The sequence below is a fragment of the Eucyclogobius newberryi genome, unplaced genomic scaffold (assembly GCF_026437365.1).
Source record: "Eucyclogobius newberryi isolate DKJ021-1_F unplaced genomic scaffold, fEucNew1.0.hap1 SCAF_9, whole genome shotgun sequence".
NCBI lineage: Eukaryota > Metazoa > Chordata > Actinopteri > Gobiiformes > Gobiidae > Eucyclogobius > Eucyclogobius newberryi.
In genome coordinates, this window is record NW_027316532.1 from 22,793,556 (window position 1) to 22,809,452 (window position 15,897).

Here is a 15,897-nt window from a genome sequence, read left to right on the forward strand (position 1 = left end):
TGTAAGGTGCCTGGAAACATGTCATGAATGTTCACTTGATACTCCAAAACCTGCTCAGCTACTGCAACAAGGTGGGGTCCAGGCATTTCAACCTCCTGAATTCAAAATACAACCCATTTCTAATGACCTCACTGTTGTTGTTGTTGTTGTTGTTGTTGTTGTTGTTGTTGTTGTTGTTGTTGTTGTTGTTGTTGTGGTTTTGATCTGGTTGATTTATTTATATGTGTGTTTCTGCCTGTCTGATGCATTTGATCAATAGAAAAGTAAGAAATGGGAGTGAAAATGGCAGTAAAGGACTCAAGAGCAAAAAAGCAGAGGCTACTGCCACTCGCGTTAAACTTTGACCCATTCTGATTGTAGGTTTTGTTATTATATCCCGTATTTATATTGTTATTGCATTATGTATATTTGAAACCTGCAGCTATGCAAACCAGTAGAGAATTGCACGTTTCAGGAGTCTGTAAAGGTGGTGGAGGTGAAACTGCTGTTGTGAATGGGCTGAGGCTCAAACCAGTTGTAAAGCAAACGTAAAACAAGTCATTTGTCACTGACTCTGACAGCAGCGGTGGCCAGACTTGTTTAGGAAGTTTTTTTTATTTTATTTTGCCAGTGTTATTACAATGAGTTTTTGCCTGTCATTGTGCACAATGGGCAAAATCTGCTCTGTGGTCCTGACACGTTGCCCCATTGAGCCATAGGTAAAACAAAATTAAATAACTGGTGGTTTTTCCAGATTAAGTGTGCAAACGTAAGTGACTTTTCCAGTGTAAATAATATTCAAAGTCACTAATTCCACATGCTTTTAAGACAAAGTGTCACGAAACAATGTCATATATTAATTCACCTTTTAATAACCCGGTGAGCTCGAAACATAAGCCCCTGCTCTCCCTTAAAAAAGACACATTTAAGAAACTAAAAACAGAATCTACATCTTTAAATGCAGACTAAGCGAGACCAGTTCGCCCAACCTGGATTATAAGGTCATGATTTATTATGAACAGTACAGTAGTAAATGTTTGAAATGATTGTGATTTCAATTATGAGTTTTGCCATTCACAAGCAGTCCTACTTCACACCTAAATACATATTGCATGTTCCAAACATATTTCAATCCCCCAAAAGTAATACTCTGATGATACACAGGTTTGAGCAATAATTTATTAAAATACTTATTTTCACAAACAGTTAACAAAGAGATCAATCCAGCCTCAAGTGTCAAGCTTGTCACATGTTTTTATTTTACACACACCACATGATATATTTCATAATAATGGTAATAATGTACATTTGGACTGAGGATTAGGGCAGGACTAAATCAAGAATAGGCCAGGAGTAAACCAGGACTGAACCAAGACTGGACCAGGAGTAAACCAGGACTAAATCAAGAATAGGCCAGGAGTAAACCAGGACTGAACCAAGACTAGACCAGGAGTAAACCAGGACTGAACCAAGACTAGACCAGGAGTAAACCAGGACTAAATCAAGAATAGGCCAGGAGTAAACCAGGACTGAACCAAGACTGGACCAGGAGTAAACCAGGACTGAACCAAGAATAGGCCAGGAGTAAACCAGGACTGAACCAAGACTAGACCAGGAGTAAACCAGGACTAAATCAAGACTAGACCAGGAGTAAACCAGGACTAAATCAAGAATAGGCCAGGAGTAAACCAGGACTGAACCAAGACTAGACCAGGAGTAAACCAGGACTGAACCAAGACTAGACCAGGAGTAAACCAGGACTAAATCAAGAATAGGCCAGGAGTAAACCAGGACTGAACCAAGACTAGACCAGGAGTAAACCAGGACTGAACCAAGACTAGACCAGGAGTAAACCAGGACTGAACCAAGACTGGACCAGGAGTAAACCAGGACTGAACCAAGACTAGACCAGGAGTAAACCAGGACTGAACCAAGACTGGACCAGGAGTAAACCAGGACTGAACCAAGACTGGACCAGGAGTAAACCAGGACTGAACCAAGACTAGACCAGGAGTTAACCAGGACTGAACCAAGACTAGACCAGGAGTAAACCAGGACTGAACCAAGACTAGACCAGGAGTAAACCAGGACTAAATCAAGAATAGGCCAGGAGTAAACCAGGACTGAACCAAGACTAGACCAGGAGTAAACCAGGACTGAACCAAGACTAGACCAGGAGTAAACCAGGACTGAACCAAGACTAGACCAGGAGTTAACCAGGACTAGACCAGGAGTGAACCAGGACTGAACCAAGACTGGACCAGGAGTAAACCAGGACTGAACCAAGACTAGACCAGGAGTAAACCAGGACTGAACCAAGACTGGACCAGGAGTAAACCAGGACTGAACCAAGACTGGACCAGGAGTAAACCAGGACTGAACCAAGACTAGACCAGGAGTTAACCAGGACTGAACCAAGACTAGACCAGGAGTAAACCAGGACTGAACCAAGACTAGACCAGGAGTAAACCAGGACTGAACCAAGACTAGACCAGGAGTAAACCAGGACTGAACCAAGACTAGACCAGGAGTAAACCAGGACTGAACCAAGACTAGACCAGGAGTAAACCAGGACTGAACCAAGACTGGACCAGGAGTAAACCAGGACTGAACCAAGACTAGACCAGGAGTAAACCAGGACTGAACCAAGACTGGACCAGGAGTAAACCAGGACTGAACCAAGACTGGACCAGGAGTAAACCAGGACTGAACCAAGACTAGACCAGGAGTTAACCAGGACTGAACCAAGACTAGACCAGGAGTAAACCAGGACTGAACCAAGACTAGACCAGGAGTAAACCAGGACTGAACCAAGACTAGACCAGGAGTAAACCAGGACTAAATCAAGAATAGGCCAGGAGTAAACCAGGACTGAACCAAGACTGGACCAGGAGTAAACCAGGACTGAACCAAGAATAGGCCAGGAGTAAACCAGGACTGAACCAAGACTAGACCAGGAGTAAACCAGGACTAAATCAAGACTAGACCAGGAGTAAACCAGGACTAAATCAAGAATAGGCCAGGAGTAAACCAGGACTGAACCAAGACTGAACCAAGACTAAACCAGGACTGAACCAAGACTAGACCAGGAGTAAACCAGGACTAAATCAAGAATAGGCCAGGAGTAAACCAGGACTGAACCAAGACTAGACCAGGAGTAAACCAGGACTGAACCAAGACTAGACCAGGAGTAAACCAGGACTGAACCAAGACTGGACCAGGAGTAAACCAGGACTGAACCAAGACTAGACCAGGAGTAAACCAGGACTGAACCAAGACTGGACCAGGAGTAAACCAGGACTGAACCAAGACTGGACCAGGAGTAAACCAGGACTGAACCAAGACTAGACCAGGAGTTAACCAGGACTGAACCAAGACTAGACCAGGAGTAAACCAGGACTGAACCAAGACTAGACCAGGAGTAAACCAGGACTAAATCAAGAATAGGCCAGGAGTAAACCAGGACTGAACCAAGACTAGACCAGGAGTAAACCAGGACTGAACCAAGACTAGACCAGGAGTAAACCAGGACTGAACCAAGACTAGACCAGGAGTTAACCAGGACTAGACCAGGAGTGAACCAGGACTGAACCAAGACTGGACCAGGAGTAAACCAGGACTGAACCAAGACTAGACCAGGAGTAAACCAGGACTGAACCAAGACTGGACCAGGAGTAAACCAGGACTGAACCAAGACTGGACCAGGAGTAAACCAGGACTGAACCAAGACTAGACCAGGAGTTAACCAGGACTGAACCAAGACTAGACCAGGAGTAAACCAGGACTGAACCAAGACTAGACCAGGAGTAAACCAGGACTGAACCAAGACTAGACCAGGAGTAAACCAGGACTGAACCAAGACTAGACCAGGAGTAAACCAGGACTGAACCAAGACTAGACCAGGAGTAAACCAGGACTGAACCAAGACTGGACCAGGAGTAAACCAGGACTGAACCAAGACTAGACCAGGAGTAAACCAGGACTGAACCAAGACTAGACCAGGAGTTAACCAGGACTGAACCAAGACTAGACCAGGAGTAAACCAGGACTGAACCAAGACTAGACCAGGAGTAAACCAGGACTAAATCAAGAATAGGCCAGGAGTAAACCAGGACTGAACCAAGACTAGACCAGGAGTAAACCAGGACTGAACCAAGACTAGACCAGGAGTAAACCAGGACTGAACCAAGACTAGACCAGGAGTTAACCAGGACTAGACCAGGAGTGAACCAGGACTGAACCAAGACTGGACCAGGAGTAAACCAGGACTGAACCAAGACTAGACCAGGAGTAAACCAGGACTGAACCAAGACTGGACCAGGAGTAAACCAGGACTGAACCAAGACTGGACCAGGAGTAAACCAGGACTGAACCAAGACTAGACCAGGAGTTAACCAGGACTGAACCAAGACTAGACCAGGAGTAAACCAGGACTGAACCAAGACTAGACCAGGAGTAAACCAGGACTGAACCAAGACTAGACCAGGAGTAAACCAGGACTGAACCAAGACTAGACCAGGAGTAAACCAGGACTGAACCAACACTGGACCAGGAGTAAACCAGGACTGAACCAAGTCCAGGAGTAAACCAGGACTAGAGCAGGATTCAACCAGTTCTAGAAGCCAACTTTTCCTTGGGACCTTGGGAGGTGGCTCGTTTGAGGTAAAACAATGTGAATAGTTTCTTAAATACTGCATCTCTGGTCTTACAAAGCTATAGGACAAACCCAGAACTAGATTAGGACTAAACCAGGACAAGAACAGGACCAAAACCAACCAAGTCCACTTTAAATTGGCCTTTAACCAAGTGTGACCTGAAGTCATCGTTTCTTTGGTCTTTTGTCACAGTAGATCCACTTCTACGTCAGAGAAAACGTCCTGATCACCGGCTTCCTCTTGGGTTTCTGTTTGGGCATCACGGTCTCCAGCAGCCACCTCACCAGCCCCAGTCGCCCCGTCCGGATCAGCGCCCGGGCCAGCTCTGCCACCTCCTCCGGGTTCGTCCTGTATAGCTGCTTCAACTCCGCCCTCACTAAGTCTCTGGGGTATCTCTCCTCTGCTCTCTTCACCCACGTCTCCAGCTGAGTGATGGCGGGGCAGGGCTCTTGGCTCTGGTCAACACCGGACTGCACGAAGAGCATCAGCAGCGCCTGCAGGAGGCAGTGCAGCGCGGTGGTGTCCGAGCTGCCGGGGCGCTCCAGCTCCAGGGCGCGTTTGAAGCAGTCCACGGCATTTTGCTCCTCGCACTTCAGCAGCAAACAGCGCCCCCTGAGAATGTGGAGGTCCGGTAGAGTGTCGCCCTGTTTGAACTGTAAGGCTTGGGACAGACTGACCAGTGCGTTGTTCACGGCGGCTTCATCGACCAATAAGCTCTCCTGTAACGCATCCACGCCCATGTAGTAGTACACCTGTCAGGACGACATATTACTGGTTATAAAGAGATCATGTGCAGGACAAGTTTGAATACATGAAAAATCGGGCTGAATTTTCAGTCAAGGGTGTTTTAATCAAGTGTAACCCTGATTACGTATTTATAGCTTCCTGCTCCGCCCTCAATCTCCCCGTGTGCTTGTTCCTTTTTCAAATCAGTAATGCATTAGTTTTGGTTAAGTCATCTCCTCTTTGCCGGTTTCATACACATTGCGCGACTAGTGACTCTTGTCCTCACGCCAAAGAGAAATTAACTTTCAGATGCATGTTTTGAAAAACTCCTTTTAGTTCATTATAACCACTATTTTGTATCTGAGGAGTAAATGTAGGGTAACAACGGTGTGGTGAGTTTGATTTAAATAAACTACAGGCCTAAAACAAGCACGTTCTGTTGTGCGTTAGTGCTCTCATTTGATTTTAGTGATGTCCTACAGTTCTCTGGCCATGTATTGGGTCCACTCTAATCTATTGCACTCTAAACTACATTAAAGCTGTCAATAACCAGCCACGCTAAACCAGCAACTGTATGTTTCTTAGTAGTGGTGGAAGTGGTGGAAGTCAAAATGGATCAATTCCCACTTGGAGAAGACATTTGCCTATAGTATGTATGTGGTGTATGATAAGCAAAGTTTCAGATTATGAACCTCACTTCCCTTCTACCCAAAGACAACTGTGTCTACAGAATTGCTTGCCAGGTGTGAAGTGAATAAATAAAGCAATGGGTAAAGCTGGGGTACCTAATTTTGAAACTGTGAAATAAGGAAGTAGGTATATAGCCCTCGTGGTATCTTCGGGTAAATGAATGGTTTATATAGCGCTTTACTACCTTCAAGGCACCCATTCACACACCAGGCGTACGCAGACACTGTTTTGTATACTGAGAGCACCGTATCCATGTGTGCGATGTGATTTTCCGCTTCGTTCAGAGGAGCTTACCTGTGCCATCTCCAGGTGAGTCCGCAGACACGGGCGCACACTCAGCACTTTGTCCAGGTCTTTATGGGCCGCCGTCAGGTTCTGTCGGTCCGGGAGTCCTCCTTCACCGCTCTTGGCCTTCTCCAGGTCTCTCACGTACTGAATCACATTAATCTAACAGCAATGTGGAAGAATACACATGAGAGGAGTATTAGAATTCACCCATAGTATTGAAAACTCGACAGTGGGCCGTTGCACGAATACATGCAAATGAAACAGAAAAAACACAATATGGCCTTTGACTCAACGAAACAAATATTTACATCATGTTTAAATTGATTGGTCAGTTATACACACGTCTTTACCATCAAAGAGCTGCAGTTTAAAATCCATCATACACTTTTTTCATGTTTGTTTTTGAACAGAACACATCTCAAGCCCTATAAACAAATTGTGTTTTTCAGGGGTAAATGAGTAGATTATTTGGGCAATTGTACTTTTTTGAGTAGATGTTTAAAGATGTTCTTGTTGAGTTTAATTCTACCCATGTAATTATAATTGTTAAAAATGCTTATCTATAATGCTGCTAAAATTGCGTTAAAAAGTTAAAAGTACTATATACCTGAACATTATCTGCATGTTTTTATTTTTACTTGAGTAGCCTACATATTTGACAGCAGTACTTGTATTGTAATTGAGTACATTTTTTGCCCTGTAAATGTACTTTTAAGTTTTTGTTGGCATTGCCGTACCTTGGCGCGGGAACAGTAGGCCTGCCAGTTCAACTCTGGGTCCGGCAGCACATCCAGAGCCATGTTGCAGATCCCTGTGGCCATCTCGTGTTTGCCGAGCAGGAAGAACACTTTGGCCAACATGTTCAGGATGAAGGCATCGCCACTTGCAAGGTTTATGGCCTATTCACACAAAAGACACAAAGTTACACACACAACTCATGAACACTGAACACCAGTCAGGCAAGTTGTATTTCTCGAACTATGTTTCATATTAAACTTTATTTGATTGAGTGTAGATGGCAAAAGGGTGCGGTTCTGCCATGATTTGACCAATTCACACTTCAAAAACCCACTTTAAACTGTTTGTATAATGCAGTGACATCTTTGAGATACAGCTTTGCTTGGTAAATAAATGCAAATGGGATTAAGAGGACTTCTTGATTGATCAGTGATTACAAAAGTGAGTGTTTAAACAACATTTTCTACTAGATTACAAACTAGATTAAGTTTCCATGACCCCTTTAATTATCGTAAATATATGCTGGTCCAACAGGCTTTATCAATGTGTTCCTTTGGATAGGGATGTCAAGATTAACTGGTTTATCAATCACTGCAATTATTTATGGGCACGTAAGTTAATAGTGAGTTTTTTGGATCACAGAAATGTGTCCAAGCACAACGTGAGTCACAGTCATGTGCATAGGCCTCAATGGGCACCACCTACCACCACCACTCCTTGGCACCACCTAGCCCTGAGTGTCCACCTGCTTCAGTCATATGATGGGTCCCCCGATGTGTAATTTCAAAGCTGTTTCAGACCGTATGCTTACAAACAGTAAAATGGGAAAATGACATTTCTATTACTTCCGATGCCAACGTCTGGACCCAAATCTGTAAAAAATATTTTTTTTATGTCCAAAAATGCCAACCTACAATTACTAAAATACAAAACACTTCACAGAACACATCACACGGGCAACAGATTAGCTCAAATGGCTTTCACATCAAAGATTTGCCCACATTTCACTCTGAAAAATATTAACATATCTACGCAACTCGGTCATCCTCCTCACAACAATCGCCAAGAAAACGATTCTCTTGAACTGTAAATCCTGCAATAATGTACACATTAACCCCTGGAAAAATCTTCTCACTTACTTCAATGGAATATACATGATCTCCCCCTATAATCACTCATCTGAAGCGATCCCTCCCACTCTTGCACTCTGAACGTTTACAACTCTGATTCCCTTCTTGTCCTCCATCTTCCACTCTTCAAACATTTCAATCATCTACCAACTGTATGTATTTGTCAGTGAGCCAACTCCTACACAACCAACCAGCACCCTGCCACACAAACCTGCTATTAGCACTTAGTCCTGAAAATACCAGCACCCCGTCATTTCTTATGCAGCACAGTATAGTAAGTATAGTGAGTAGAAATGTACCTACACACTCATACATACACACGGCTGGCAGGACCAACAAGAGGTGGTTTCCTCACTCGCAAAATGTCCTTTTTATGCACCTCAGACACATACACAGATGCCCAAACAAAACAGGGCGGGGAGAGGCAATCAAACACATTTTTGAAGTAATTAAATGGGTGTCATTATATATATAAAACTCTCTCTCCTACTGCACCTACAAGGAGTTTTGCATGAGATGATCTTTATTCAAAGATATTTATTCAAAGCAATGGAAGCAGGTGAAGTGTCTTGCAGACTCCTTTTGGAAACAATGTAGAAGTGTGGAAGTGTGAGAAGTGGAGAAGAACTCTCTACTTCAACTTGTTAACAGAGGAGAAAATAGACAAATGAGAAAGCAAACATTTATGTACTGAGTACATGAACTGAGTATGAACTAAGTAAACAGGGTTTTTACATGAGCCTACAGGGCCCTCCTGTGTTTGTGCAGTGCTATTGTTTTATTTTTGGTAAACCACATGCCAAGTTGTCCATGAGCTCGTGTTCCCTTCATGGACTGTAATCGTCTTTATCTTACATTTTTTGGGGAGTTTTTAACAAAGTAAGAGTCTAATTAATGAGTTAGCAAAATAATAGCATGTAAATTGCACTTTATTACAGATGTTGAAGATAATATTACCACAATATGTATTGTTTCAATTCGCTGCGTGTTGAAAATGACTGTTTGGTTGAGGAAAACATATACATAAAATGAAAATAACATTATAAACATTATAGTCATCATAAAATAAAAATAAATAGTGCATTTATGCTAAAAAGTGATAGAGACCAATAAACTATGTGTACGGACCGTTGCGTAGCAGGACAGAGGGTCGGTAGCAGAATATCCACAGTCGTGCACAGACATGGGAACAGTGACAAACTCGTTCTTCCTCTCCAACATGACACCGACATGACACCAGGCAAGAGCTGAGGGAAAACAACACATTCAGACACTTTATGGATCCATGAGAGAGATTACTTGAAGTACAAATAATCTTAACCGTTGGAAAGTACATACAGTAATTTACAGTAGCACATGTTATACTGGTAACAAAGATAATGAATAAATGTACAATTAATTCAATATAAGAAAATGTCTTCTAATACTGAATTAATTGTACATTTATTCATGAAATATCAATCATTTTTAGGGACATATGTGGAAAAGTCTCAGATTGTTAAAAAAATGGCCGTTCTGGAAGGAATTTTTACATTTTGATCGAGGGTTAGACTGCGGTTTATCGAAATGCCTTCAAGACTAGACCGAGGTAATAGTAAAAACTAGTAACCCGATCTTCTAGATGTTTTGCTATCAAAAAATATATATTTATTGTCCAATTATTAGTGTACCTTTGTGTTGAGGCTTGTCTGATTCCAGTGTTTCTTTCAGAAGCTTCAGTCCTTTGTTGTAGTGAGACAGTCTGGAGTACTCAGAGTCCACTTTGGTTTTCACAATGTCGTCCAGCCTGAGAGCGAGAAGGAGAGTTCAGGTGAGCTCAGGACAGTTTCAGACAGAGAGATGCATTCAACTCTGTACCTAATGTAGATCAGGGCCATTTTAAAATACCAGCTTCTCTTTTCCTCCATTGGCAGCTGTAAGAGCAGATCAAATGCATTAGCCTCATGTCTGTCTTCAAGGATTAACACACCATCTTATAGTTTAGAGTAGTTGAGCAGTTCTTTTGCATGGACATGTTAAGGGGAAATTAATCATTTTAACCTTTGTTATGCAAAATGGCTTTATTCCTGACACTAGACACTGTAAATGCGTATGCAGATTTCAACAAACAGCATATTATTCATCCGACTAATGTCTATGAAATACTCTTTTTAAACAAAAACTAAAAAACTAAAACAGACACTGAAAAAATGACTTGAAAGTTGAACAAATACATTTTATCTGTGAGTCATATATAGACCAGAACACCTTTAGCCCCCGTCTCTCACCAGCTGTCCCCCGTAGTCCAGCGCTCTATTGTAAAGAGTCAAAGCTGAGGTCAGTCTCTCCCGGAGCTCCTCGTCGTTGTCCAGCTCCACGTCGTAGGGGTGGACGTAGGCCTGCTCTACCAGACACCGAGCCGCCAGGAGCCTGGACTCAGCCTGGCTCAGCTCTCCTCCGTCCAGCCCCATGAGCGAGGAAACCCGCTCCACGCACTCCCCGGCCTCCAGCTCACGACCCAGGCGGTCGTACGCGTACCCCAGGTTTGCCCACGCGTTCAGGTTCCCCGGGTCCTCCTTACAGATGCTCCTGGAACACAGAGCACAGCATTATTTTCACTTAATTGGGAAAAAGTTAAGGTTAACTTTTTTGTAAAGATCTCATTCAGTCGACTATAAAAACATAACTGCAGTTGTATTTTGATAATCGTAATAGTTTTCTGGACTATACATCCTTTAAAACATAAGAAAATACCCTTTTTTATACCAAAGACAGTGGTATCAAATAAAAATGTCAAAATGTCACTTTGATCGTAAATATACTCATTCATTCACCAATTTCCAACCTTTATTTAGTTGAGAAAATATTAAAAATGGCTAAATATACAATAGAAATAATCTTTTGACTAATCGACTTCCCAAAAAAAAAGTTGTTAGTTGCAGCTCTATATAAGGCAACAATTTGGTCGGTAGTAAAATCAAAGCTGAACGTGCCAATTGTCAAACTTAAATACTATATTCAGTTGTCTCTGCTCCTCAAAATACTCAATACTTTATATTTGGCATGTTCAATACAGAAAGCCATTACTTTACATTGAAAGTGTGCAGGGATACAGTAATCGTGAGATCTGTTGTTGTGATTTTGTGACGTTTTAGGATCTTTTTACAGATGGATCCTTGTGCTGTTACATCATAGGGCAACTAACAAATAACTTTAATATCATGATGTATTTACATTTTCCCCAAGACTTACTGTGCACAGATTTTCTTCCTTTTGTTTTATATGTACTTATCCTTGTTCCTTGTGTGTATTTTTGATAGTGATATGATCTTAGGCCTCATAGAGCTCCAAACACTAGTGAAAGCTCTTATATAATTCTCTGCTGACTATCCGCCACTATGGAATACACAATTGAAGCTGTATTTTTCTCATTTTTTCTGTCAAATATACTTGATTGGAAATGGCCACTGGATGATTGTAAAACTTTGTGTAGTGGTATGTCTTGACGGTTCATGGTTTAATTCATAATTGTGCAGAAAAAGTAAACCAGCCTAGGGACCAAATGGTGGTCGGGACTGAATATGGAGCTGTGGGAAGTTCAATAAAAGTTCACAGTTAAACTAACAATGGGAAATAATTGAATTTAATGTTTTGTTTTCTCTCACTTACTATGTGACCAAAATGCATTATTTTGGTTCAAAATGTACAGTGTATTCCTATATTAGACCTGATTTACCTTAAGTCAATTTAACCCATATTTTTGTCTTCCGTTGGGTCAATTCTTGTTAAGAACTTGTACATCAATTCTGTATTCATATTTTGATCTTGGTGTAGACCTATAAAATTCCTATTTTAGCCCTGGTTTACCTCTGGGCCTGTTTTGGATCAGTTTAGGGCCTATTTCATACCTGGTTTGCCTCTAGACCTATAAAAATCCTACTTTAGACCTGGTACTCTCATTTAGACGTAGAACATTTTACACCTGGTTTGCCTCTAGTTTAGACCTAGATTAGTCCATTGTTAGACCTGGTTCACCTCTAGTTTAGACGTAGAAAAGTCACATTTTAGATCTGGTTTACCTCCAGTTTAGACCAATAAAAGTCCTGCTTTAGACCTGGTTTACCTCCAGTTTTGATTAGTCCTATTTCAGACCTGATTTACCTCTTGTTTAGACCTAGAATAGTCACATTTTTGTTCTGGTCTAGCTCTAGTTTAAACCTAATAGTTCTGTTTTAGTCCTGGTTTTTGATGGTGTACGTCCATGTATTATCTCAGGGTGTACTTGGTGTCAAAAGTACCACTGTTCGAGGGAACCACACCAACCACAAGTTCTTTATACATTTTTCTCACCTGAATATCTCCTCCGCCGAATCAAGCTGGTCCAAATGAAAAGCCAGGAGTCCGAGTAGGTTCCGAACGGCGTACTGTAGGTACCCCACCTCCGCCTCCAGCTCTCCTCTCAAACTCTCCTGCTTCAGGTACGTGTCCCTGTGCCTCAGCTTCACGGGCCCCTCCGGATCGCAGTTCAAGTGGAGGTCCAGGTGGAAATGTCCCGGGATATAGTCCATGTCCTCCATGAGAGACTCGATGTCCTCCGAGCTGCTCGTTTCCATGGCAGCTGTTTGTGTGGTTTAGATGTGGCTCAGCGTTCAACAGCAACCATGCCTGCAGTTGTCAAGCAGAAAGACGTAGTTAGTTCATGACCAAAAGTGTGTCCGCCCCTTCCAGGACCGGTTCTACGGGTTTAGGGAGGTACAAAGTGCAGAGATTTAAGGGACAGAGTGTCAATCTGCTGATCAAATGATATAGAAGTTTATTTCCAAGTCTTTCAAAAATCTAATGACAGCATGTAATGTAGATATAGACTTGCATATGTAAAATGAGCTTTTGTATTGTATTTTGACAAGGTTTGTTTTCATCTGAAGCCACGATAAGAATGTGAAAAATCAAGTTGAGGAACTATGGAGAATGAAGACACAGCCTTGTTCATTTGAAGAAAAACTTGTCTCTACATTCCACCTGTGAGTGGGCATGTGTTTGGGTAATCCAATAACAACTTGAGTTGCACTGGAGCCAAAAGAGTAAGTAAAAAGTAAGCTGTTTGTGACTTATACCTCACCTTTTTAATAATGTACAAGCTCAAAAATAGACATGACCCTTAACTGAATTTGGACACGTGTGCCGTTTTTAGGATCAAATTGGAGCAAAAATTAAAATTGCAAAAAGAAAACAGCCGAAAATGCTTATGTTCTGGTCATTTCAAGGACGGTTTTCTCTATTTCAACTAAAGAAACAACAACATATCCCCCTCTTTACCGTTGCCAAGTATCAAAATGATCAAAAACTGGGACAAGTGGGACATGTCCTGTATAAAACTGGGACAAATCAATGGTTTTGGATACATCCGCTGGGACATGGGACGGAATAAAAGTCGCACCAGTCAAAAAATGCAAAATAGAGAAGAAAAAAACATATATAAGTCGCACTTGGAGTATAAGTCACATTTTTGGGGGGAATGTATTTGATAAATTCCAAGACCAAGAACAGACATTTCATCTTGAAATGCAATTTAAAATAATAACAGATGAGAGAACATGGTGAATAGGTGTACGTATGCTAACGCTAACACCTTCAGCTACATGACGCACAGACAGAACTGTGGTAAGTGTCTGGTATGTTAACGTAACATATGAACAGTTATTCAGATAACTATAGCATAAAGAACATGCTAACAAGTTTACCAAAGCATCAGTTTTACCCCAAATCACTAAATCCATTGAATTTTTCTTCCTCTGTGTCACTTCTAAACAACTCCACAAACTCCAGAGGTAGAGGAAGTGCAGGTTCTTCTTCTGCGTCGCTTAGAGCCTAGAGCGCCCTCTTGAGGTTGTCAGTGTGAAAATAGCAAATAATATCACATACAGTTGCTCTGGAGTCTAAGTCGCACCCCGGCCAAAACTATGAAAAAAGTATTCGGTAGGGACATCCGGTCACCCTATTCTAGGAGCATTAACGTTTTGAGTGAAGACCGAAATATGAGCTAATAAACTAAAAGAATCCCATGAATGTCAGAACATTAACTAAACTACAGGTAAAATGAAATTGATCTATGAAGAAGGCAGAATAGTTTGCTCTTCTCCCGGGACGTTCTTTTATCTAATAACATCCTGTTCATTTTGATAATTGCGTCTACTCAAATTGCAATTTTGATTCGATTTTAATATCGGCCTGTTGTGCGGCTGCAGAGTGACGAATGCGCTTACAGTTACAGGGGAAAGAAGTTGCATAACTGACTGTGAAAGTTCAGGTGCTCTAAGCGTTTTATCTCCCACACAGCTGCTGATATTTTCTCTTCATAACATGTGGGCTGAAAACCGAAGCCTCTCGCCGCCGTCGCTCTTCTTGGACACCAGTCAGAACGCCGCAGTTTTTGCCTATAACCGTTGCTTTTACTTTTAGCGGGAGTGGCGCCGCGAGGGATTACGGAGCCCCTCATGAGAAGTGACATCAGATACAAAAGGTCAGGGGTCAGGTGGACACATAGGGGCAGTGTATTAATGTGATGCACGCTTCACACTGGAGCGCCGTCGCTTTGAGCCGTGTCATTGATGAAGCGGCTGTCAGACTGTTATGTAATCTTCTTTTTTTAAACATTCTTCGTTTATAGGAGGACATTGTGAATATGAGTGCAGTAAATAAACGTGTGCATACTTTTTCTCATGAATTACATTGCAGTTTCAATTAAATACATGAACAAATAAAGACATGTCCAGAAGGGGCGTTGTTAGCGAAGAAACGATCACACATTACTTACTATTAGATACATGATCCTGTGACATTAAAATCTTTCTTGTTGTGTGTCTGCTGCCTACTGCTCGTCTCCATGGAGATGTTTGTCTTGAATATTCCACGGTGCCACAGACAAATCCCACCAATCACCAAGGAGATGAGTAGGTAACGCCATCAGGCCAAATGACATGCATGTTTTTCCAAGGTATTTTTCAGTTATAAAATACATATATATATTTATTGATACGTTTGAAAACTATGTGAAACATTCCAGGCAAAGCAATAACTTCTCCAGCATTGTTTTGTAGTGCACCTTCATTGATTTTTGTTTGTGGCCCGTAGGCTTTATTAGAACGGAAAGGACAGTGTGAAATGGGGGATGAGAGAGAAAGGAGGACATGCAATAAATTGTTGGGAGACGTCATTCGAACTCATGACACTGTGACCGGCTGTACTCTGAGCCTGGCATATGTGCGCGGTGCCTTAACCTCTCAACCACCGGGCAGCACGCATCTTTATTAATTCTACCTCCCCCCAACTCAATTACACAAAGACCTATAATAAAGAAGACTCCCAAACACACTTTGATGTCCTGTGCTTCCTGTTTCTGACTCTCTGAAACATATTGTTAATCAATGACCTCCCGGCCCACAGTCCAGAGCACTTCGTTAGGGCGAAGAGCGCTGTTTTGCAGGGTCAGAATCTTTGTGGCCAAGCGAGCTAAATGTGTATTGAACTCAAGCTATACTGTATTTCTTCATATACACTGAGAGCTACCGTATCCACGGGTTTCAGAATGGTGAAAACCCTTGCAAAAGCGATGAATAATTCAACAGATGTATTATATCGTTTTGGACTAGGAAAATGTCTTAAAAATGTTTCATATAACAGGAGTTGAACATGAATTGGACCAAGCCTGAACC

The 15,897-nt window shown here is 42.1% G+C and overlaps 1 protein-coding gene across 1 annotated transcript; it reads right to left on the reverse strand.

Annotated features, from left to right (window-relative positions):
- Positions 1 to 4,787: 4,787 nt before the first annotated feature.
- ttc22 (tetratricopeptide repeat domain 22) lies at positions 4,788 to 12,864 on the reverse strand. Its single transcript, XM_072437854.1, has 8 exons — positions 12,536 to 12,864; positions 10,474 to 10,774; positions 10,064 to 10,119; positions 9,877 to 9,992; positions 9,335 to 9,453; positions 7,076 to 7,237; positions 6,345 to 6,497; positions 4,788 to 5,386 (listed from the first exon to the last, which is right to left on the reverse strand). Exons 1-8 carry the CDS (start codon positions 12,796 to 12,798, stop codon positions 4,838 to 4,840), a joined length of 1,719 nt encoding a protein of 572 aa, XP_072293955.1. The 5' UTR covers positions 12,799 to 12,864; the 3' UTR covers positions 4,788 to 4,837.
- Between the last annotated feature and the right edge of the window lie 3,033 nt (positions 12,865 to 15,897).